At 42.5% G+C, this 23,273-nt stretch overlaps 1 protein-coding gene and 2 long non-coding RNA genes across 5 annotated transcripts; 1 reads left to right on the top strand and 2 right to left on the bottom strand.

Annotated features, from left to right (window-relative positions):
* The first annotated feature begins 4,373 nt into the window (after positions 1-4,373).
* On the top strand, positions 4,374-20,091 carry LOC138800542 (uncharacterized). Its single transcript, XR_011364474.1, has 3 exons — positions 4,374-4,457; positions 15,704-15,863; positions 19,931-20,091. It is a non-coding gene; the product is annotated as an uncharacterized lncRNA (long non-coding RNA).
* Positions 6,428-13,046, bottom strand: LOC138801599 (uncharacterized). The gene is made up of 2 exons (XR_011364638.1): positions 12,099-13,046; positions 6,428-7,280 (listed from the first exon to the last, which is right to left on the bottom strand). It is a non-coding gene; the product is annotated as an uncharacterized lncRNA (long non-coding RNA).
* Positions 17,566-22,904, bottom strand: LOC138800541 (apoptosis-associated speck-like protein containing a CARD). 3 transcript variants are annotated; one of them, XM_069982292.1, is made up of 6 exons: positions 22,709-22,904; positions 22,266-22,582; positions 21,141-21,179; positions 20,205-20,351; positions 19,857-19,988; positions 17,566-18,661 (listed from the first exon to the last, which is right to left on the bottom strand). In XM_069982292.1, exons 2-6 carry the CDS (start codon positions 22,315-22,317, stop codon positions 18,390-18,392), a joined length of 642 nt encoding a protein of 213 aa, XP_069838393.1. In that variant the 5' UTR covers positions 22,318-22,582; positions 22,709-22,904; the 3' UTR covers positions 17,566-18,389. The 3 variants fall into 3 exon arrangements, with proteins under 3 accessions (XP_069838393.1, XP_069838395.1, XP_069838396.1); XM_069982294.1 differs by having other exon boundaries at positions 20,238-20,351; XM_069982295.1 differs by lacking the exon at positions 20,205-20,351.
* Between the last annotated feature and the right edge of the window lie 369 nt (positions 22,905-23,273).

Genomic DNA, 23,273 nt, shown 5'->3' with positions numbered 1-23,273 from the left:
GGAGAGGAGTGACAGGCTATACCAGACACTGCTGTGTGAGTGGAGTGGAGTGACAGGCTATACCAGACACTGCTGTGTGAGTGGAGAGGAGTGACAGGCTATACCAGACACTGCTGTGTGAGTGAAGAGGAGTGACAGGCTATACCAGACACTGCTGTGTGAGTGGAGGAGCTGAGTGGAGTGACAGGCTATACCAGACACTGCTGTGTGAGTGGAGAGGAGTGACAGGCTATACCAGACACTGCTGTGTGAGTGGAGTGACAGGCTATACCAGACACTGCTGTGTGAGTGATTGGAGTGACAGGCTATACCAGACACTGCTGTGTGAGTGGAGGAGCTGAGTGGAGTGACAGGCTATACCAGACACTGCTGTGTGAGTGGAGAGGAGTGACAGGCTATACCAGACACTGCTGTGTGAGTGGAGTGACAGGCTATACCAGACACTGCTGTGTGAGTGGAGTGGAGTGACAGGCTATACCAGACACTGCTGTGTGAGTGGAGAGGAGTGACAGGCTATACCAGACACTGCTGTGTGAGTGGAGTGACAGGCTATACCAGACACTGCTGTGTGAGTGGAGTGACAGGCTATACCAGACACTGCTGTGTGAGTGGAGAGGAGTGACAGGCTATACCAGACACTGCTGTGTGAGTGGAGTGGAGTGACAGGCTATACCAGACACTGCTGTGTGAGTGGAGGAGCTGAGAGGAGTGACAGGCTATACCAGACACTGCTGTGTGAGTGGAGAGGAGTGACAGGCTATACCAGACACTGCTGTGTGAGTGGAGAGGAGTGACAGGCTATACCAGACACTGCTGTGTGAGTGGAGAGGAGTGACAGACTATACCAGACACTGCTGTGTGAGTGAAGGAGCTGAGTGGAGTGACAGGCTATACCAGACACTGCTGTGTGAGTGGAGTGACAGGCTATACCAGACACTGCTGTGTGAGTGGAGTGACAGACTATACCAGACACTGCTGTGTGAGTGAAGGAGCTGAGTGGAGTGACAGGCTATACCAGACACTGCTGTGTGAGTGGAGAGGAGTGACAGGCTATACCAGACACTGCTGTGTGAGTGGAGAGGAGTGACAGGCTATACCAGACACTGCTGTGTGAGTGGAGAGGAGTGACAGGCTATACCAGACACTGCTGTGTGAGTGGAGTGACAGGCTATACCAGACACTGCTGTGTGAGTGGAGAGGAGTGACAGGCTATACCAGACACTGCTGTGTGAGTGGAGAGGAGTGACAGGCTATACCAGACACTGCTGTGTGAGTGGAGTGACAGGCTATACCAGACACTGCTGTGTGAGTGGAGAGGAGTGACAGGCTATACCAGACACTGCTGTGTGAGTGGAGAGGAATGACAGGCTATACCAGACACTGCTGTGTGAGTGGAGTGGAGTGACAGGCTATACCAGACACTGCTGTGTGAGTGGAGAGGAGTGACAGGCTATACCAGACACTGCTGTGTGAGTGGAGAGGAGTGACAGGCTATACCAGACACTGCTGTGTGAGTGGAGTGACAGGCTATACCAGACACTGCTGTGTGAGTGAAGGAGCTGAGTGGAGTGACAGGCTATACCAGACACTGCTGTGTGAGTGGAGTGACAGGCTATACCAGACACTGCTGTGTGAGTGGAGAGGAGTGACAGGCTATACCAGACACTGCTGTGTGAGTGAAGGAGCTGAGTGGAGTGACAGGCTATACCAGACACTGCTGTGTGAGTGGAGAGGAGTGACAGGCTATACCAGACACTGCTGTGTGAGTGGAGAGGAGTGACAGGCTATACCAGACACTGCTGTGTGAGTGGAGAGGAGTGACAGGCTATACCAGACACTGCTGTGTGAGTGGAGAGGAGTGACAGGCTATACCAGACACTGCTGTGTGAGTGGAGAGGAGTGACAGGCTATACCAGACACTGCTGTGTGAGTGGAGAGGAGTGACAGGCTATACCAGACACTGCTGTGTGAGTGAAGAGGAGTGACAGGCTATACCAGACACTGCTGTGTGAGTGGAGGAGCTGAGTGGAGTGACAGGCTATACCAGACACTGCTGTGTGAGTGGAGAGGAGTGACAGGCTATACCAGACACTGCTGTGTGAGTGGAGTGACAGGCTATACCAGACACTGCTGTGTGAGTGATTGGAGTGACAGGCTATACCAGACACTGCTGTGTGAGTGGAGGAGCTGAGTGGAGTGACAGGCTATACCAGACACTGCTGTGTGAGTGGAGAGGAGTGACAGGCTATACCAGACACTGCTGTGTGAGTGGAGTGACAGGCTATACCAGACACTGCTGTGTGAGTGGAGTGGAGTGACAGGCTATACCAGACACTGCTGTGTGAGTGGAGAGGAGTGACAGGCTATACCAGACACTGCTGTGTGAGTGGAGTGACAGGCTATACCAGACACTGCTGTGTGAGTGGAGAGGAGTGACAGGCTATACCAGACACTGCTGTGTGAGTGGAGTGGAGTGACAGGCTATACCAGACACTGCTGTGTGAGTGGAGGAGCTGAGAGGAGTGACAGGCTATACCAGACACTGCTGTGTGAGTGGAGAGGAGTGACAGGCTATACCAGACACTGCTGTGTGAGTGGAGAGGAGTGACAGGCTATACCAGACACTGCTGTGTGAGTGGAGAGGAGTGACAGACTATACCAGACACTGCTGTGTGAGTGAAGGAGCTGAGTGGAGTGACAGGCTATACCAGACACTGCTGTGTGAGTGGAGTGACAGGCTATACCAGACACTGCTGTGTGAGTGGAGTGACAGACTATACCAGACACTGCTGTGTGAGTGAAGGAGCTGAGTGGAGTGACAGGCTATACCAGACACTGCTGTGTGAGTGGAGAGGAGTGACAGGCTATACCAGACACTGCTGTGTGAGTGGAGAGGAGTGACAGGCTATACCAGACACTGCTGTGTGAGTGGAGAGGAGTGACAGGCTATACCAGACACTGCTGTGTGAGTGGAGAGGAGTGACAGGCTATACCAGACACTGCTGTGTGAGTGGAGTGACAGACTATACCAGACACTGCTGTGTGAGTGGAGAGGAGTGACAGGCTATACCAGACACTGCTGTGTGAGTGGAGAGGAGTGACAGGCTATACCAGACACTGCTGTGTGAGTGGAGTGACAGGCTATACCAGACACTGCTGTGTGAGTGGAGAGGAGTGACAGGCTATACCAGACACTGCTGTGTGAGTGGAGAGGAGTGACAGGCTATACCAGACACTGCTGTGTGAGTGGAGTGACAGGCTATACCAGACACTGCTGTGTGAGTGGAGTGGACTGACAGACTATACCAGACACTGCTGTGTGAGTGGAGTGACAGGCTATACCAGACACTGCTGTGTGAGTGAAGGAGCTGAGTGGAGTGACAGGCTATACCAGACACTGCTGTGTGAGTGGAGAGGAGTGACAGGCTATACCAGACACTGCTGTGTGAGTGGAGTGACAGGCTATACCAGACACTGCTGTGTGAGTGGAGAGGAGTGACAGGCTATACCAGACACTGCTGTGTGAGTGGAGAGGAGTGACAGGCTATACCAGACACTGCTGTGTGAGTGGAGTGACAGACTATACCAGACACTGCTGTGTGAGTGGAGGAGCTGAGCGGAGTGACAGGCTATACCGGACACTGTGGGTACTGTGTGTCTGCAGGGAAGTGACAGCGCCGAATATACAGACGACAGGCCGCCAGTAACCAAAACCCCAATGTTTAAGCACCTGTATATAGTGCCTGTAACCACATCAGATATGTCAAGTTATTGATCACTGCTGAGACCCACTGTGATCAGGGGATATAGCTGGGGAGAGAGCGGCTCTGTGATCCACTCCCCAGCCGTATCTCCAGGGTAACAGTGAACTCTGACAATGGAAGTCTATGAGGCCACACTGACCTAATTAGGGGCCCAGGAAGTGGATCCCGCTCTCCCCGCTATGTCTCCTGATCACATTGGGTGTCAGCAGTGAGTCCCCCTGTGATCAATAACCTTTGACATGTTGGATGACATGATAGGTGGTGGACTCCTACAGCATCTGTAGTGCCTTCCAAATAATCCAAGCTTTTTTATATTGTCTGGCACGTCTACTGCGACGTTTCGATCTGCACGGGTTTCTATCAAGCATGACCCATGCGGATTGAAGCGTCGCTCCTCTGTACCAGACAATGTAAATAAAGCTTGAATTTTTTGAACGACCTATGGATGCTGTAGGAGTCCACCATTTTTACAGCTGTTCCTGTGTCCATTCCTCCAGCGTGCATCCTCACTGACCTGGACTCCGCCCCTGGCTGCTGCTGGATCTCTATATTCCCTGTTATGTCTGACCAGATGTCACAATGTAATTTTCGAGACTCTTGAAGCTTCTGACGGAGCGCCTGGAAGTTAGGCGGCCCCTGTGGACTTCCATTATGGCTCCAGAAGATGACGTCACACCAAGCTGCTTGTCTGAGGTAAGATTCTGCTGTTCATTCTTAGCCTGTCCACTGCTCGTTGTTAGAGGAATTCTGTCTCTAGTAACAGAGAGATCAGGACAGACTACAGGAAGCTGGGGTGATGTGTAGCATCTGCTCTGTGTAGGTGAGGGGATGAAAGCCTGGGCTCTGTACCTGTAATCTCAGCTGATCTACCTGCTGAAGATGGTCCACACTGTGCCTGAAAGGTAAATCAAGGCTTCCCTCTCATCACTGACCTCCCTTTCAGGGCAGCATATCTAGTGGTGGATGTCCGCAGTGCTGCAGTGCCTCCTCCTTCCTATAGATTCTCATCTGAGAGTATAGTGTAACCCTTTCCTTGCTGCTGCTCTTTCATTTGGTGTCTTACAATCCCAGTGCATCAGTGACCCCTTCTCCCTCCAGCTGCCATCTATAGTAGTGTAAATCATCCCCAGCATAGTGCCAATGCATAACAGGAGTGTGTGCTGTGCTGTGATTGGCCAGAGAAGTAAGAGGGGAAGTCCTGGCTAACAGCACGGCCCCGCCCCCACCCCAAAAATCACCTGTCACCCTTCTAAAGAGGTATTCTACCAAAATGGTATATGGCAGCATTATGTATATGTATGGTATATGGCAGTATTATGTATGTGTATGGTATATGGCAGCATTATGTATGTGTATGGTATATGGCAGCATTATGTATGTGTATGGTATATGGCAGTATTATGTATGTGTATGGTATATGGCAGCATTATGTATGTGTATGGTATATGGCAGTATTATGTATGTGTATGGTATATGGCAGTATTATGTATGTGTATGGTATATGGCAGTATTATGTATATGTATGGTATATGGCAGTATTATGTATGTGTATGGTATATGGCAGTATTATGTATATATATATGGTATATGGCAGTATTATGTATGTGTGTGCTATATGGCAGCAGTATTATGTATGTGTATGGTATATGGCAGTATTATGTATGTGTATGGTATATGGCAGCATTATGTATGTGTATGGTATATGGCAGTATTATGTATATGCATGTTATATGGCAGTATTATGTATATGTATGGTATATGGCAGTATTATGTATATGTATGGTTTATGGCAGTATTATGTATATGTATGGTATATGACAGTATTTTGTATATGTATGGTATATGGCAGCATTATGTATGTGTATGATATATGGGGGCATTATGTATGTGTATGATATATGGCAGTATTATGTATATGTATGGTATATGGCAGCATTATGTATGTGTATGGTATATGGCAGCATTATGTATGTGTATAGTATATGGCAGTATTATGTATATGTATGGTATATGGCAGTATTATGTATGTGTATGGTATATGGCAGTATTATGTATATGTATGGTATATGGCAGTATTATGTATGTGTATGGTATATGGCAGTATTATGTATATGTATGGTATATGGCAGCATTATGTATGTGTATGATATATGGCGGCATTATGTATGTGTATGATATATGGCAGCATTATGTATGTGTATGGTATATGGCAGTATTATGTATATGCATGTTATATGGCAGTATTATGTATATGTATGGTATATGGCAGTATTATGTATGTGTATGGTATATGGCAGCATTATGTATGTGTGGTATATGGCAGTATTATGTATGTGCATGATATATGGCAGCATTATGTGTGGTATATGGCAGCATAATAATAATAATAATAATAATAATAATAATATTTATTTGTATAGCGCCAACAGATTCCGCATTATGTATATGTGTGGTATATGGCAGTATTATGTATGTGTATAGTATATGGCAGTATTATGTATGTGCATGATATATGGCAGCATTATGTGTGGTATATGGCAGTGTCGAGGTGCCTTCCCAAAGAAGGCCTACTGTTGTTGGCTGTCTCCTAATTAAGTTGGAGAATGGGTCCGGATCCCCTCTCCCACACCATGCACTTAGAATGAAGACACAGACTACGTATCTTGCAGACAAGTCTGGTGTAAATGGCCCAGTTTTATTATGGTGATCACATTTTATAGACAGATAAAATATAGGGTGGTAACAAATGCTAATAAGACATAGATGAGGCGGTGCTAGTGATTTAGATATTCAGTCATGCGCAATAGCATCTATATTAGTATCCATTATTATTATTCAAAAAGGTTAGAATAACACATTCTGTGCAATGATACTTTCACATTATTCCCACTGTAACAGACAGGCAACTTTCCTCTGAGAATGGCCTTGAACACTGATAAACATGTCTCTGAGGGAAATAGTTCTTGAGACAAAACATTCTTTCTAGTGTCATACACTATATACGTCATCAACTTCAAAAAACTAATAACTATGGATATATTTTGACAGATATGGTATTAAATGTTCAATTAAAATTGTTTACATAAGGATGTTGATACATACATAAGGATGCTAAAAAACATTTGTTATCTGCTTATGAGAATTATAGAATAACATTTATTATCTGCTGGGAACAGGTTTATTATCTGCTGGGAACAGGTTCAGTCACATAGGAGAGTTCCATAATCTCGAAATCAGCTGTATATCCTTGAACAAGTTCAGTGAAAGTTCCATGAGAAAAAGTCTTATTGTTTCTTTCAAACTTTGGATGGATTAACTCATTCCTCTCAGTGTCCCCCCTTTTTGGCGATGATGAAGAAATCTGGGTCCTGGACAGGATTAAATCCCAGTATGCACCCTAAACACTCTCTGACCGCCGAGGGTTGTCAGGGTGCGGATGCTTCTGGGTCCAACACCATCACCTAGAGCCACATGGGCATATCCTCCTCCAAGAAATTTCCTCATCATAACGCCAATCTAGAAGGAAAAGAAACAAACATCATTACTTATAGAGTATAAGATTTAGTCTTTGTAACTTTCTGACAACAACAGCATAATCCTTTGATTACACAATAGACCAATAAAAGAAACAACATGATCTGAAAAACTGTTTGTAGTATTCCCATGAACCATCCTCCTATACCATTGAACCAATTTGCAGGATTTAAGCTAGCTAATGCCCCTGACCACCATTTATCCTGGTCTGACAGAATCATCTCATCATGTTTTTTCCTTAGTTGTGCAATTTTATCCAGTCCTGCTGTGATTTGCACTATTCCCTGATCATTTACATAATGACAACATGTAGGGCCAACTACCTGACACATCCCCCCTTGAGCAGCAGTCAGAAAATCAAGCACCACAGTGTGCTGGTTAGTAACTACCATAAGTTGCCTCTGTACTGCTACTGAGGTGTTAAGTATATCCAGTATGTCAAATATCTGATCATCTAAATAGTCTGTGGCTCCAACTAATTTGTCCCAAGTTTGCATCACCATAAGATACAGAAATAAAGTACTAAAAAATTTGTTGAGAGTTATAGATGGCGGAACAAACTTACAGCAGATGAGATAGGTAGGTCTGCAATAACCGAAAGAAAATACTAAACAATGGGCGAGTCTGTACAGTATACATCAATATACAGCTTAGTTACAACAAAACAAATAAAAGCTTATTATCAATACCCAAAATAACATATATATATGACAAATACCTCTCCGGATTTTATCAAAATAACCAAACCTTATTGTCTTATCACTGTATATAACAGACGTGACTCTATAACAAGGACTTTAAAAAGTTTCTGAAAAAGGAAAGTTTAGATGTGAGCAAATCTTATCTCATGGCAAAATTAAAATAAAAAGTTGATTGACACATAAATTAAAAACAGCACAACAGGTAAATGCAATAAAATCTCCACAATGTGACCTACTATGTAACCACTAGATTCACTTATAATAACCAGATAGTGAATTCACAATCTTCAGTATGGGATTCTCAAAATTTCCACTTCTTTTTAGTCTTTTTACTTTATTTTGTACCTAGAAAACGTCTTTATGATTAGATCACACAGGACTAATGACTGGTCGCATGGTCACATCTCTTCCTGTACATAATCATATAGTATAATACATACACCAATAATATGAAGTAACTGGGCGCTTATTACCGATATAATATTTGGATCCTACTGAATTGTCTCTTGTCTCACTGAGATCATCACATATTACACATAAAATAACCACCATAGAAATAAAAGCAAAGTGTAAATGATACATCACCTAAGGTTTCAAAGCCTTTTTAGAATAATATATCATATGATCCTTTTTGTAATAGTAGCATTGGTATGGATCCTTTATCCTTAAACCCATCTTTTGACTGACAGGCCTCTTTACAGACACTTGGATTCTTGGCCTCAGTTATATATAGGCCACTAGTATCACCTCAGACATTGGCTTTGTTGTCTCCCATAGCTTTGGCTGACCTGTAAAGAAGACACCAATACAAACAAGGACATACCTATATAGGCCACCTGTGGCAGGTGGATGACGTCCACTTACATTCCCTGAAACAGGCAGGAAGATGACAGACTATGCAGACAGGCACTTTACCGTGTTACTTACAGTAGGTTATGGCAGGTGTAGATAATACAGCCGTACACAACCCTCTCTGCTATATTTGTTGTCCCCTGGGCCGCCCAATGTGAGGATACTACATCACATTACACATGGCTTCCTTCTGCTGGTTTTGTCAGACAACTTACAGTGGGATACAAGGCAGGCGGCAAACACAGTTACTTACTTACTGTCTGACTGCCATCTTTACCCTGTACCTTCTCTCCATCCGCTGGTCTCACAGCTTGTTGCTGATTGTTTCTGGAAAAGACTTAAAAACAAACAGATCTACATCTCCCCCTCCACCTGTACACTATGTACGGTTACCTCAGGAAGAGACTGGAAACATCTCCCTATTCCCTTGTACGCTTTGTACGGTTACCTTGGGAAGAGCACAGAAACCACAGCATCACCAGCTTCATCCATCACCCTTTTTGGCATCAGGGTTTGTCTGCGTGAACGTTGCGTCAGCCACTCTATGGCAGCTTTTTTTTCAAGTGCTTTTGGTAAGCCCAGGGACCAAACAAATCTCTAATTTGCCAATTAACCCATAATGGTGGGCTTCATATAGACATCTGCACAGTTACCTTCAACCATCCTACATGTCTTAGTGATTGTCCTCACCTCCAGCTTATGGCAGGAGCGGTTTCTGCAGTGGAACGTCACTCTGCATGGCGGTAACATATATCCTTGCGTCTTGTGTCATCCATCTTGAAAAGTCTGAGATAATCTACAATGAAAACTTTTAAACTTTCATTAATATTTGGGCTTTCAATTACATTTTCATCTTTCACAATTTAAAATATCAAAATTGGCTACTCCATCAAAATGGGCTGCTATATATATTGGGGGGCATAAGGAGTGCAGACTGGAGCCATGGATATGGGTTTGGCTTTACTAGGGATAAAACAATACATATATATTCATGAGCTAGTCTGCCATAACCCTAAAAATAAAGACATTAAAAAAACAATTAAACATTGTACACTTGTCCCATATTAACCTTCTTTTGATTAAAAAAAGTAAATAAATCAGCTGAGATGAATATTCCTTCAATCCGCTGCTCTTATCAGTAAACAGAATGCTCTGTACCTCACTTCTAACCTTGAGCAGTGAAATCATAGATACAAGAGTTAAAACTTCTTGGAAGTTTTTTTCTAACATCCTTGAAGTTACAGAAGATATCAGCGCTGTGCTCTTATGCACCAGACTGTAACCTTGGACAGTGGCACACATACTTATTAGGATAGATGTGTACACATATATATATATATATATATATATATATATATATATATATATATATATATATATAAACACTTGTTAAATAAAGTTACATAGAAATATATATTACAGTAGTAAGTTACTACTCCTTAGAAATATCATACGTTGGGGACACACACTTAAAGAAAATCTGCTTACAATATACCTTTGTCTAACTTTCTTCTCCATCAGGTAATAATATTAATTAATAAATGTGCAAAACAGTTGTTAGACTCTATCGGAGAATCCTGTGCCCGCCCCCTCAGTGACACTAAGCAGTATGGGCGGAGGACAGAAATGCCAGGAGTTAAAATGGCCACCGGACTAGATAACCGGATATAGGGGTGTTGGCTTAGGGCATGGTTTTGAGACGTCACAATTATAATACAGACGTGGATGATATGTGGGAGTGGTTGGCTTTCAGTCGCCATCTTTGAGGGCTGATTACAAAAAAGTGGCGTAGCTAAATAAACAAATGTTCCACGGTCGGGACAACAGAAAATGATCAACATTTTGTAACACGTAACATACTTCCAAAGCGGAACACCAGCTTAGTAAGACTGGCTGAAATACGACAGTATATAATGTAGGAGCGTACATTACATTACACTAACAGCTCTGATTCTTTTTTTTTCCTAATGCTGCTTGCATGTGATCTGCAGCCCTCAGAGCTGGTTGATGGCCTTGTACAAAACATAACAAATAACACACATTATGTACTTTGTATGCTGCTTCACTACGCAGCATTAACCTATTCAGCTCTCTCAGTACTGTATCTAGCAATGAGCTGGACTGTTCTCGTCTGAGTACGTGGCTTTGTACTCAGACACTTACATGGCAATGTACACTATTTGAGGTTAGGCTGCCACCTCCACAAAAGGCATTGGTCTTACTATCAGGTCAGGGGCACTTTAAATCAAAGTAACTACTTCAACAGCCGACCAAAGGGAAGATTCCTGCAGAACAAAGGGTCTATACGCCACCATTGGAGGTAGGTTGGCTTTTCGCAGGATCTGGAGTTTGTATACAGATATAAACTGGGTACAATGGTGTAACATAATGATGTGGCTTGGGTCTGCCACACACACTACAATATTCTGTCTTATCTAGATATTGCTGGTCACCGGCACATGACATGTCCACCCATTATCAATTATTAATCCTCCCCTTGTTTCTTGGACTTTAGTCCAAGTATTGGGGTTAAAAACAGCATCGTGTTGGATGTTAAAATATTTCAACATTGCTTTTGCCCTTTTTGCTTGTTCTTTGCCATATCGGCAGGTCACTATGTGGGTTGCAGAAACCCCTTTTGATTCTGTGTGTCCCATTTTATATTACTTCGTGATCGTATAACAGGAGGCACCCAGAATGATCAACTGATGATTTCCTTTCTTGTGTCCTGTACACTTATGACAGGAGGCACCCAGAATAATCAACTGATGATTTCCTTTCTTGTGTCCTGTACACTTATGACCACGGATCACTACCAAAAGCTGGGACTTAGAATATTCCACGGTTCAGGGCTTCCTTCTCTTATGTTGAAATACACTCTTGCTGCTATGTAGATTGCAAAACAAGTTACCCCAAGTATACAGAGGACAGTAATAGGCATATCACAGATCTTTCCCTTGGAAACAACCAGACCACTGTCCAGCGTCCTTGTATAGTTAGGCTACTAGGCTCATTCCAAGGTGGTTTTAGCACTGGCACTGTTCCCACCGCACAACGCTCCGTGTCTATGAGGACCTGTGACAACCACGGCCGGGCCCTGAGTAACAGTTTTAGCCTGAATGAGCAATTCTTCGCCTACTATATACTATCCCTCACAGGTTAGGACAAACAGACATAGAACAGCCAACAAGAGGAGAACAGAGTTCAAATTAACACGCCTATCGTGAGTTCACTTTTGATAACTTACTCTGCAGAGGTAGGTGAGAAAAGATGTGAAGGAGGAGAGCACAGAAAAGAGTAAACAAATTTTTTACTCTTACCTGGCCAGGTTTTGTGGTCTCCTTGTTCACCTCTCTCTCCCCTGGTACAGCAGTGCAGGTCATCCGATCTCCCGATGTAATGGGCGTGTCCCTGTTCAAAGGGCGCCAATAATGTCGAGGTGCCTTCCCAAAGAAGGCCTACTGTTGTTGGCTGTCTCCTAATTAAGTTGGAGAATGGGTCCGGATCCCCTCTCCCACACCATGCACTTAGAATGAAGACACAGACTACGTATCTTGCAGACAAGTCTGGTGTAAATGGCCCAAGTTTTATTATGGTGATCACATTTTATAGACAGATAAAATATAGGGTGGTAACAAATGCTAATAAGGCCTAGATGAGGCGGTGCTAGTGATTTAGATATTCAGTCATGCGCAATAGCATCTATATTAGTATCCATTATTATTATTCAAAAAGGTTAGAATAACACATTCTGTGCAATGATACTTTCACATTATTCCCACTGTAACAGACAGGCAACTTTCCTCTGAGAATGTCCTTGAACACTGATAAACATGTCTCTGAGGGAAATAGTTCTTGAGACAAAACATTCTTTCTAGTGTCATACACTATATACGTCATCAACTTCAAAAAACTAATAACTATGGATATATTTTGACAGATATGGTATTAAATGTTCAATTAAAATTGTTTACATAAGGATGTTGATACATACATAAGGATGCTAAAAAACATTTGTTATCTGCTTATGAGAATTATAGAATAACATTTATTATCTGCTGGGAACAGGTTCAGTCACATAGGAGAGTTCCATAATCTCGAAATCAGCTGTATATCCTTGAACAAGTTCAGTGAAAGTTCCATGAGAAAAAGTCTTATTGTTTCTTTCAAACTTTGGATGGATTAACTCATTCCTCTCAGCAGCATTATGTATATGTATGGTATATTGCAGTATTATGTATGTGTATGGTATATGGCAGTATTATGTATGTGTATAGTATATGGCAGTATTATGTATGTGCATGATATATGGCAGCATTATGTGTGGTATATGGCAGCATTATGTATATGTATGGTATATTGCAGTATTATGTATGTGTATGGTATATGGCAGCATTATGTATGTGTGGTATATGGCAATATTATGTATGTGTATGGTATATGGCAGTATTATGTATGTGTGGTATATGGCAGCATTATGTATCTGTATAATATATGGCATTATGTATGTGTATGGTATATGGCAGTGTTATATATCTGTATAGTATATGACAGCATTATGTATGAGTATGGTATATGGCAGTATTATGTATGTGTATGCTATATGGCAGTATTATGTATGTGTATGGTATATGGCAGTATTATGTATGTGTATGGTATATGGCAGCATTATGTATGTGTATGATATATGGCGGCATTATGTATGTGTATGATATATGGCAGCATTATGTATGTGCATGTTATATGGCAGTATTATGTATATGTATGGTATATGGCAGTATTATGTATGTGTATAGTATATGGCAGCATTATGTATATGTATGGTATATGGCAGTATTATGTATGTGTATGGTATATGGCAGTATTATGTATATGTATGGTATATGGCAGTATTATGTATGTGTATGGTATATGGCAGCATCATGTATGTGTGTGGTATATGGCAGCATTATGTATGGTATATGGCAGCATTATGTATCTGTATAATATATGGCAGCATTATGTATGTGTATGGTATATGGCAGCATTATGTATGTGTGGTATATGGCAGCATTATGTATGTGTATGGTATATGGCAGTATTATGTATATGTATGGTATATGGCAGTATTATGTATGTGTATAGTATATGGCAGTATTATGTATGTGTATGGTATATGGCAGCATTATGTATGTGTGGTATATGGCAGCATTATGTATGTGTATGGTATATGGCAGCATTATGTATGTGTATGGTATATGGCAGTATTATGTATGTGTATGGGATATGGCAGTGTTATGTATCTGTATAGTATATGACAGCATTATGTATGAGTATGGTATATGGCAGTATTATGTATGTGTATGGTATATGACAGCATTATATATGTGTATGGTATATGGCAGCATTATGTATGTGTATGGTATATGGCAGCATTATGTATGTGTATGGTATATGGCAGCATTATGTATGTGTATGGTATATGGCAGCATTATGTATGTGTATGATATATGGCGGCATTATGTATGTGTATGATATATGGCAGCATTATGTATGTGCATGTTATATGGCAGTATTATGTATATGTATGGTATATGGCAGTATTATGTATGTGTATAGTATATGGCAGCATTATGTATATGTATGGTATATGGCAGTATTATGTATGTGTATGGTATATGGCAGTATTATGTATATGTATGGTATATGGCAGTATTATGTATGTGTATGGTATATGGCAGCATCATGTATGTGTGTGGTATATGGCAGCATTATGTATGGTATATGGCAGCATTATGTATCTGTATAATATATGGCAGCATTATGTATGTGTATGGTATATGGCAGCATTATGTATGTGTGGTATATGGCAGCATTATGTATGTGTATGGTATATGGCAGTATTATGTATATGTATGGTATATGGCAGTATTATGTATGTGTATAGTATATGGCAGTATTATGTATGTGTATGGTATATGGCAGCATTATGTATGTGTGGTATATGGCAGCATTATGTATGTGTATGGTATATGGCAGCATTATGTATGTGTATGGTATATGGCAGTATTATGTATGTGTATGGGATATGGCAGTGTTATGTATCTGTATAGTATATGACAGCATTATGTATGAGTATGGTATATGGCAGTATTATGTATGTGTATGGTATATGGCAGCATTATGTATGTGTATGGTATATGGCAGCATTATGTATGTGTATGGTATATGGCAGCATTATGCATGTGTATGATATATGGCAGCATTATGTATGTGTATGGTATATGGCAGCATTATGTATGTGTTGTATATGGCAGTATTATGTATGTGTATGGTATATGGCAGCATTATGTATGTGTATGGTATATGGCAGCATTATGTATGTGTATGATATATGGCAGCATTATGTATGTGTATGGTATATGGCAGCATTATGTGTGTGTATGGTATATGGCAGCATTATGTATCTGTACGGTATATGGCAGCATTATGTATGTGTATGGTATATGGCAGCATTATGTATGTGTATGGTATATGGCAGCATTATGTATGTGTTGTATATGGCAGTATTATGTATGTGTATGGTATATGGCAGCATTATGTATGTGTATGGTATATGGCAGCATTATGTATGTGTATGATATATGGCAGCATTATGTATGTGTATGGTATATGGCAGCATTATGTATGTGTATGGTATATGGCAGCATTATGTATGTGTATGATATATGGTAGCATTATGTATCTGTATGGTATATGGCAACATTATGTGTTTATTGTACGCAAATGACTATTTCCCCGGGGTGGAGGAAACCCTAGCTACACCTCTAAATCCTTGGATAACACATGCGATGCTTCTTATCCCAAACACAGACATCCACAGCCATAGGGAGCAATGAAACAGAGACGCTGCACCTGACCCACAACCTGTCACCTTAGGCTGAGTGATTGTGGCACATTTCCCGGATATGGCGCAGACGTCACCCCTGGCCCAGCGCCATCTGTGCAGGAGCATTTAATTCCAGCGGCGGCAGTAAGTGACATGATCTTATATGGAGGTGTCTGTGTGTGTAATACATCATCCTGGCCACAAGATGGCAGCAGAGGAGCAGGAAACCAGATCCAGATGGAAACATAACAAACAAAAAACAGAAAAAAAAAATCTTAGAAAGTAGGAAGATGTAATATCTGTATATTTTATAAATACCAAGGTTCCTGGGCAGAGACTGCCTGGACCTGTGTATAGGAGGTACTAACAAGGGGTCCTTGGACACTGTAGGTGGTCATCTCCTATATGCACAGCAGGGTCTGAGATGTGAAACACATGGTCCCTGAGAAGAAGGGGAGTCCAGTATATAGCAGACTGTACAGACATCATTGTCACTCTCTATAGGTTACTGCAGCTGTCATTGTGTCACTTTGCTGCCACCTAGTGGACAAATCACATACTACAAGTTGTATGTTTCATGGCCTGCAGTACAGTATGTGTCATATTGTGGCTCTATTAAAGTAAATGGGGCTGAGCTTCAGTATGACACCCAACCTGCAGACAGTAGCGGCGCTATTTCTGGATGAACGTTAACATGTTCTTCTTATCCTCCATGTCTGATCTCCATATAATTGTAACATGGTCATATTTCAGCCTCTGCATTGTGGCCTCATGTCCCGGATCTAATGACCCAAACTGACAGCACTGTAGACCCCTGTGACGTCTTTCAGACCTTCCTGGCTGTAGTTCGGGCCTGTAGACCTGCAGTTGGGCCGGGACTTCCAGCAACAATAGAAATGATATATATATGAGAATATTACCATGTCCATGTCAGGAACTGTCCAGAGCAGGAGAGGTTTTCTATAGGGATTTGCTGCTGCTCTGGACAGTTCCTGACATGGAAGAGACCATCATCCTGTGTAACCACCAGCTATGTTACCGGAAGAGACCATCATCATCCTGTGTAACCACCTGTGATGTGTAATTTATATCCTCTGCACAATTTCATTTCTTACTGTGATGCAAAGGGTAAAATTGCATCATTGTGTAGTGTCCCACTATGTTTTCTTTTCCCTTCTTACACCTCGGTAAGACGGTATCACTCTAGTGTCACAGGATAGGACAGGTTGGCCGCTATTCCTTACTCCAACCACTAGATGTCACACTCTCACAGCACAGCTGCACTTAGGTCTAGTTACATATACACTTTTTTTCTCTAGTAACTACAGTGGTGCCTTGGATTACGAGCATAATACGTTCCGGGACTGCGCTTGTAATCCAAATCCACTCTTAAACCAAAGCAAATTTTCCCATAAGAAATCATAGAAATGCAGACAATTGGTTCCACACCCCAAAAATAATGATTTATTATTGTGAATAACATGTAAAACAAATAAAACAAACATTTAGAAACAGCAGAATCTGTGATATTATAAGTTACTGTACAGTAATAGAGAGGATAGGAAACATAAGGGCGGACAGAGACTGCAGGGAGCAGGAAGGAATGAGCAGGGCAGGTGTGGACTAGAGATGAGCGAACCGGGTTCGGGTTCGAGTTGATCCAAACCTGAACGATCGGCATGTGATTAGCGGCGGCTGCTGAAGTTGGATAAAGCTGTAAGGTTGTCTGGAAAACATGGATACAGCCAATGATTATAACCATGATTTCCACATAGCCTTAGGGCTTTATCCAAGTTCAGCAGCCACCGCTAATCACATGCCGAACGATCGGGTTCGGATGGACTCCAGCTGCTCCAGGTTCGCTCATCTCTAATGTGGACACATAGAGGGGTTACGGCTACGAAGAGATTACCTCCACGACTTATGGATTTTAATGTTTTTAAGGCGTCTCCCCACTTGTTGTGTTAGGCAGGTGAGATTTATGGGAGGATTTACATTATCCCTAGTCATGTCCTCTGTTATGGGACTCTCCTATGTGAATACAGTAGAGAAGAATGTATTTAGTAGATTGGCCTTTTCCTCTTCCTCCTCCACCATTACACCCAGATTATTTTTGAGGGGACCTACATTTTCGGTTGTCTTTTGTTATTTATATAAGTGAAGAACAAAGGAACAAGCCATATGTTAGATTCTTAGGCAGCAGGCACACATCCCGTGTTCTGTCCGTTGCGGCCATTCAAAGAGTTTCCCTGCTGATGTTGATTCCTAATGCCTTTCAGGGAAACCAGGGTTTGCATTCAATGTCAGTGTTGGCCGTGTTTCACGGACAGAACACGGAACGTGTGAATGCAGCCTTAGAGGAGATGCTTGGAAACTGTTAGGAATTCTTAAGCCAATGGAAATGCAATTCTTTAATCATTAGAGAAAACTGGAATATTTCAGCCTTTATTAAACGTGACCATTGTCCTATGTGGGTGCGGCTCAGGGGCCAAATGGAATGACTTCCCATAGAGATATGAGGTTGGGCCGACTACTTTAAGACAATCTAGAACATCAAATTGTAACACAAACTACTCTAAGATCAAGGTGTTCTCTGAAGCCTGGAGGCCTCAGGCACATAAAAAGCGGACGGACCGGTTTCCTGAGGTTGAAGCATTGGCGTTCATCCATCTACTTTCTTTGTTTTTTCATAAGATTCTTTATGGGAACAGGATTGTGTTTCTTCAAACTTCTGAGGAATTTATCGTTATCTTTTGGACCCCAGGATGGCACGTAATCGTAGAGTTTCCTCATCTTGTTCTGGTTGGTGCTTTCCTTCCTTATGATATCGTATTGTTCCTTTATTAGTAGTTTTTGATCCAGAAGATCGTCCAGGACCGGCTCCACATGTGTGATTAACTTTATTAACTTCGCCCGATTTGTAGTAACAAAATGTTTCTTAACTGCAGTAAATGAAGAAAATGTCATCGCATGGTTCAATGTGAACGTCTGGATATCTGGTTTATTGAATTGGGGAATGTTTTTAATTAGGGAGAAGCAAATGACATGTAGGTAATGTGAGGCTTCCCCTGTCCCTGCTTTCTTGTGCTTTTCAGCCAATAGGAATGGACTGTATATTGGGACACTAAACGCTCCCCCACATAGAAACATGGGTCCTGTGCTGTAAGCTCTCGGATATACATTTTGTGTATACCTTTATGCTACAGTCGTCTTATAAGGTGAAATTGTGATTTGTTTCTATATGTCTTATTGGTGGCTTTGCCTTAAAGAGGTTGTCCAGGATAGAAGAATAAATAGCCTATCCACAGAATAAAGGCCCTATTCCATGGAACGCATATCGTTCGTATTCGGACGATATCGGCCGCTACGGATGATAATCGTCCCGTGGAATAGAGTGCAACGATCCGCCGACATCGTTTATGTCGGCTGATCGTTGCAGTCGCTTGTTTTTCAACATGTTGAAAAAAAAGCGACTGATATAGCAGCGATCTGCTGCCGTCGCTCCGTTGAATAGGAGCGTCGGCAGCAGACGCTGCTATATCCTATGGGCTGCCCGGACGATCAGCGATCCTCCGAGCAGCCCCCCGCAGCTCCCCGCCGCCCCTCCCGCACTCACCCGCTCGCTGCAGCCGCGTTGAATAGCAGCAGCAGCAAGTGGGGAACGACCCGTGGAATACGGGCTTAACCTATCAATAGTTGGTCAGCGGGGTACTGACACACAGCTTTCCTGATAATCAGCTGTTTGGCACCCACTGGAAGCATGTGTAATGGTGACTCCGGGTGCAACCTCCACTGCCATTGAAGGAAATAGGAGACAAAGCTGCAGTACACCAGCATGGCCACTACACAGGGAGCACAGCATACTGCATCCTACTCCATTCTCACTGTAGTGCGGGCACCGAACAGATGATTGGGTGTCAGCACCCCGCCAATGAATGAGTGATGATTATAATGTGCATTATGTGGTAATGTTAGGCAGTCTGGCAGTGAACCCTGGCTATATGGTTTCTAGTACCGGGAGTAGAGGACAGATGCAACAGATACAACAAGGGAAATGCGATAAAACTTTAAAAATTGTGATGATATTAATGAAAGACAAGTCAGTCCTTCACCCCGCAAAGCAACCAGTCCATTTACCTCTCGTTGGTTGTCTTCTTGTCCTTCTTGGAGATACATCTTCCTTCATTTTCTCCTTTTGCTTTTGTTTGCAGCCCACAGCTCCACCTGTCGCATCCATCTTTTCAATTGGCTTTTCCATGGAATATGACCCTGTAGAAACATAAGTGTAACCTGGTAGATACCTTCTATGAATAACATTGGTATCTTCATGACACTCGGGTGGATGTTCAACAGAAGAGGATCAATCAGATTGACACTTTTTTAATGAAATCTTATTTCAGAATATTACATTTGTTAATAAATGTTAATTTGTTAATATAATGTTAAAAAAAATTCAGAAACACAAATCACCAAACTGGTCAGTACCACCCAATACTCCACTGATTTTCAATTTTCTACCGTTTTTTGGTTTGACATCTTCACCAGACTTTTGGCTTTCCAAGGGCTTAGAGCTGGTTCCTGCTCCAGCGCTCCTCTTCTGGTCTGCAGCCTTTCCACCATCCATCTGAGACGCTTTGTACATGAGATAGAGAGGTAAAAACACAACAAAAATAACCATTAGAAGTAACATTAGAATAACATAAAGAATGATGAAGAAATCAATAGTTTATATTAATCATAATATTTACATCTTACGGTTAGGGTCACACTATGTAAAAACAATAGCCATATTTCATAACAATGGCCATAGTTGTGCAAACTAGGGATGGTCCAAACCGAGTTCGGTTCGAACCCGAACCCTCGGTAATGATTCCCGCTGTCTGCCCGCTCCGTGCAGCGGGCGGACCCAGGGGGAGGACTGTCTGAAAAAATGGGATACAGCCATAGCCATAGGCTGTATCCCATTTTTCCAGGTGGTCCTCCCACTGTATCTGCCCGCTGCACGGAGCGGGCAGACAGCGGGAATCCGATGCCGAGCGTTCGGCGGGTTCGGACTATCCCTAGTGCAAACGTTGTTACGAAATACAGCCGTTGATTTTACATAGTTTGAACCTGGCCTATCACTGGATCGAACACTACCTGTAAACCAATTTAAGCCTCAAACTTGAAAGCTTTCTCCTCTTACTGACCAACTCCAGCCTTGACCCCATCCTGTGACCTGAAAGGACGGGGAGTATAGAGCAAACTTTTGACAAGTGTGTCCTACAAGCTTCTTGTAAGAGTCAGGGTTGAGCATGGACCTCACATCTCAATAGACCACAGGTCATGCTCACCCCTTCCTTACTGGACATTTACACAGTCTTCCTCTTTTAATAAAGCTGACATATGTTATTACCTTCCTCAGATTTATATTACACTTACCGGCCTTAGCTTTACTTGCTGCTTTCTTTTTCTTTTTATCTGGTAAAATAAAAGTGAGACATTACAGCTATATTGAACGTCCGCCACCTGGGACCTCCAGTCTTCCTAGCCTGTAATGGAAAAGTGACGGCACATGTTGGAGATACAAAATCATCATAACAGGAGCAGTCAGATCTCGGCTCCGACAATATGTTTGATTGACATCTATGAACAAAACCGTCACGTCTGTAGGGGAACCATGCGTCCCTAAGGGAACCCAGCCACTGTCCCTGCTTGCTTAGAAGATCCGTCCTAGGTGGCAGCCTCTAACTGGTTGACATTTCCTACCTGAGCTAGGTAATAGGATACGGATAAGTCACAAAAAACATAAATCAAAGAAAACTCAATAACTAGCCGTCGAGGTCAAACATAGATAGTAACAAAGTGCAAAATTTTTATCAGGAACATAGTCGGGAAGGCTGGTGATATACAACAAACAATTTTGGCCAGAAGACGCCTTTTTAAATTTCCCTCCAGCTGTCAGTCTGGAGCTCCGGGCCTCTTGTGACTGTCGCTCCAGTGTCCCTGATAGACTGATGGGCCGCCTAATCACTCAGCCGAGACAGAATGCCATAGCAACCAGCGTCCCGCCTCCCTGTGGGGGAAGCAGCTGACACAGGAACGCGGATAAGTTTAGATGGCTAAAATAAAGTCCATGGAATGCATTGATGACTTGGTGAAGCTAGTAACCCATGGACATCTTTAAAATTTATAAATAAATTAAATGGGGGGGGGGGGGGGATTAAAGTGGTATCTAAAACACCTAAAACTCAATGTTGCAGTTTATTCCATGAAGTTTGATTAGTGTGACAGTGTCCATACTTAATCATCGCCCCATTGAAGAGGGACACTGGGACCCCTGATCCCATAATTAGTGGGGGTCCCAGCCTTTAAAATTCACCAACCAGACACTTATCACCTATTCATACATTTTCATTATGGGAAAACCCCTTTAATTTTCTGTGCTTTCAGGCCCTAATAAAGTTTTGCAGTTTTCAAAAGAGAAAGTGAAAGGAGCCTGGTCGGTAGAGTTTCGTTTCTCTTTCTCATCGTCACCTGTATTGTCTCTATTCTCCTCCCTCTTACCTGCATTCAGCATTTTCTGTAGAATTATTCGGATCTGATTTTCATCGCTCATCCTTAGAGCTTCCTTGGCTTTTGTTGGCCCATATCTTGTAGTGTAGGTTCTTACTATGACCTCCGCCACCTCGGCTCCGTTTTTTCCTTCCAGACGTTCCCTCTGGATTGGATTGCATCCTCGGGGGGGGGTTCAGCTCACTCAGGTGGGTGATGAAGGTTTCCATGCTGCTCTCTGACAGCTGCCTCAGATGATTTGCCAGAATTTTTGTAACATTTTTAGACTTTTTATCCATATTTGAGCAGAATGGAAGGTCCAGTAATCACTGAGGAGCAAAGATCAATGTTCAGTAAGTGAAAAACGATAGAGCAGTTTTTGACTACAACAAAGCATATCATGTATCATATAAAGGATCGAAACAAACCAAAAATAATGTGTAATGTTATCTTACCTGCAGTCCTGTGTAAATCCACCGATATCTGTATAATATAACAATGAATAATGCACTGAGCTCTGCAGTCCTTAAAGGTGTCCCTGTGGTGTCCGTTCAGGAGTATCCTGGAGTATCTCTCCACAAGATGCAGAAGATTCTGGACTCTGAACTTTACTTTTCAACCTGTTTTTATTTTCCCGCTCTTAGAATAGAACGTCCTCATTCGTCAGCCCACGCCCTGCACTGCCGTGTCAGGAAACAAAACATAGGAGGCAGAATGTGCAGGTAGGTTTAACCCCTTCCCCCTGGATGCATTCTTCTTTATCATCGTCACCTTCCAAGATCCATAACTTTTTATCTTCTATCACTGTAGCTGTATGAGGGCTTGTGCATTGCGGAACAAGTTTTAATTTTTATTACCAACATTTTTGGCTTCATATAATTTGCGTTCACGACGCCTGCTGCTAAAACCATCCACGTTGCTACATTTCCACCCTATCCTGTAATTCCAGTGTGTCTTTCCTTATACAGTGGTCCCTCAACGTACAATGGCCTCAGGTTACAATATTTACAGCGTACAATG

This window comes from Dendropsophus ebraccatus, chromosome 9 (genome assembly GCF_027789765.1).
Source record: "Dendropsophus ebraccatus isolate aDenEbr1 chromosome 9, aDenEbr1.pat, whole genome shotgun sequence".
NCBI classification, from domain to species: domain Eukaryota; kingdom Metazoa; phylum Chordata; class Amphibia; order Anura; family Hylidae; genus Dendropsophus; species Dendropsophus ebraccatus.
This window is presented reverse-complemented; position numbering and strand designations above follow the sequence as displayed.

What these genes read in the sequence shown, in the direction of transcription:
- LOC138800541 (XM_069982292.1), bottom strand. Translation starts at nt 22,317, where the DNA reads ATGAGCGATGAAAATCAGATCCGAATAATTCTACAGAAAATGCTGAAT. An exon ending in AGCAAGTAAAGCTAAGGCCG is followed by an intron (nt 20,352 to 21,140) that starts GTAAGTGTAATA and finishes TCATGTACAAAG; the next exon opens with CGTCTCAGATGGATGGTGGA. An exon ending in AATCAGTGGAGTATTGGGTG is followed by an intron (nt 19,989 to 20,204) that starts GTACTGACCAGT and finishes ATGTTTCTACAG; the next exon opens with GGTCATATTCCATGGAAAAG.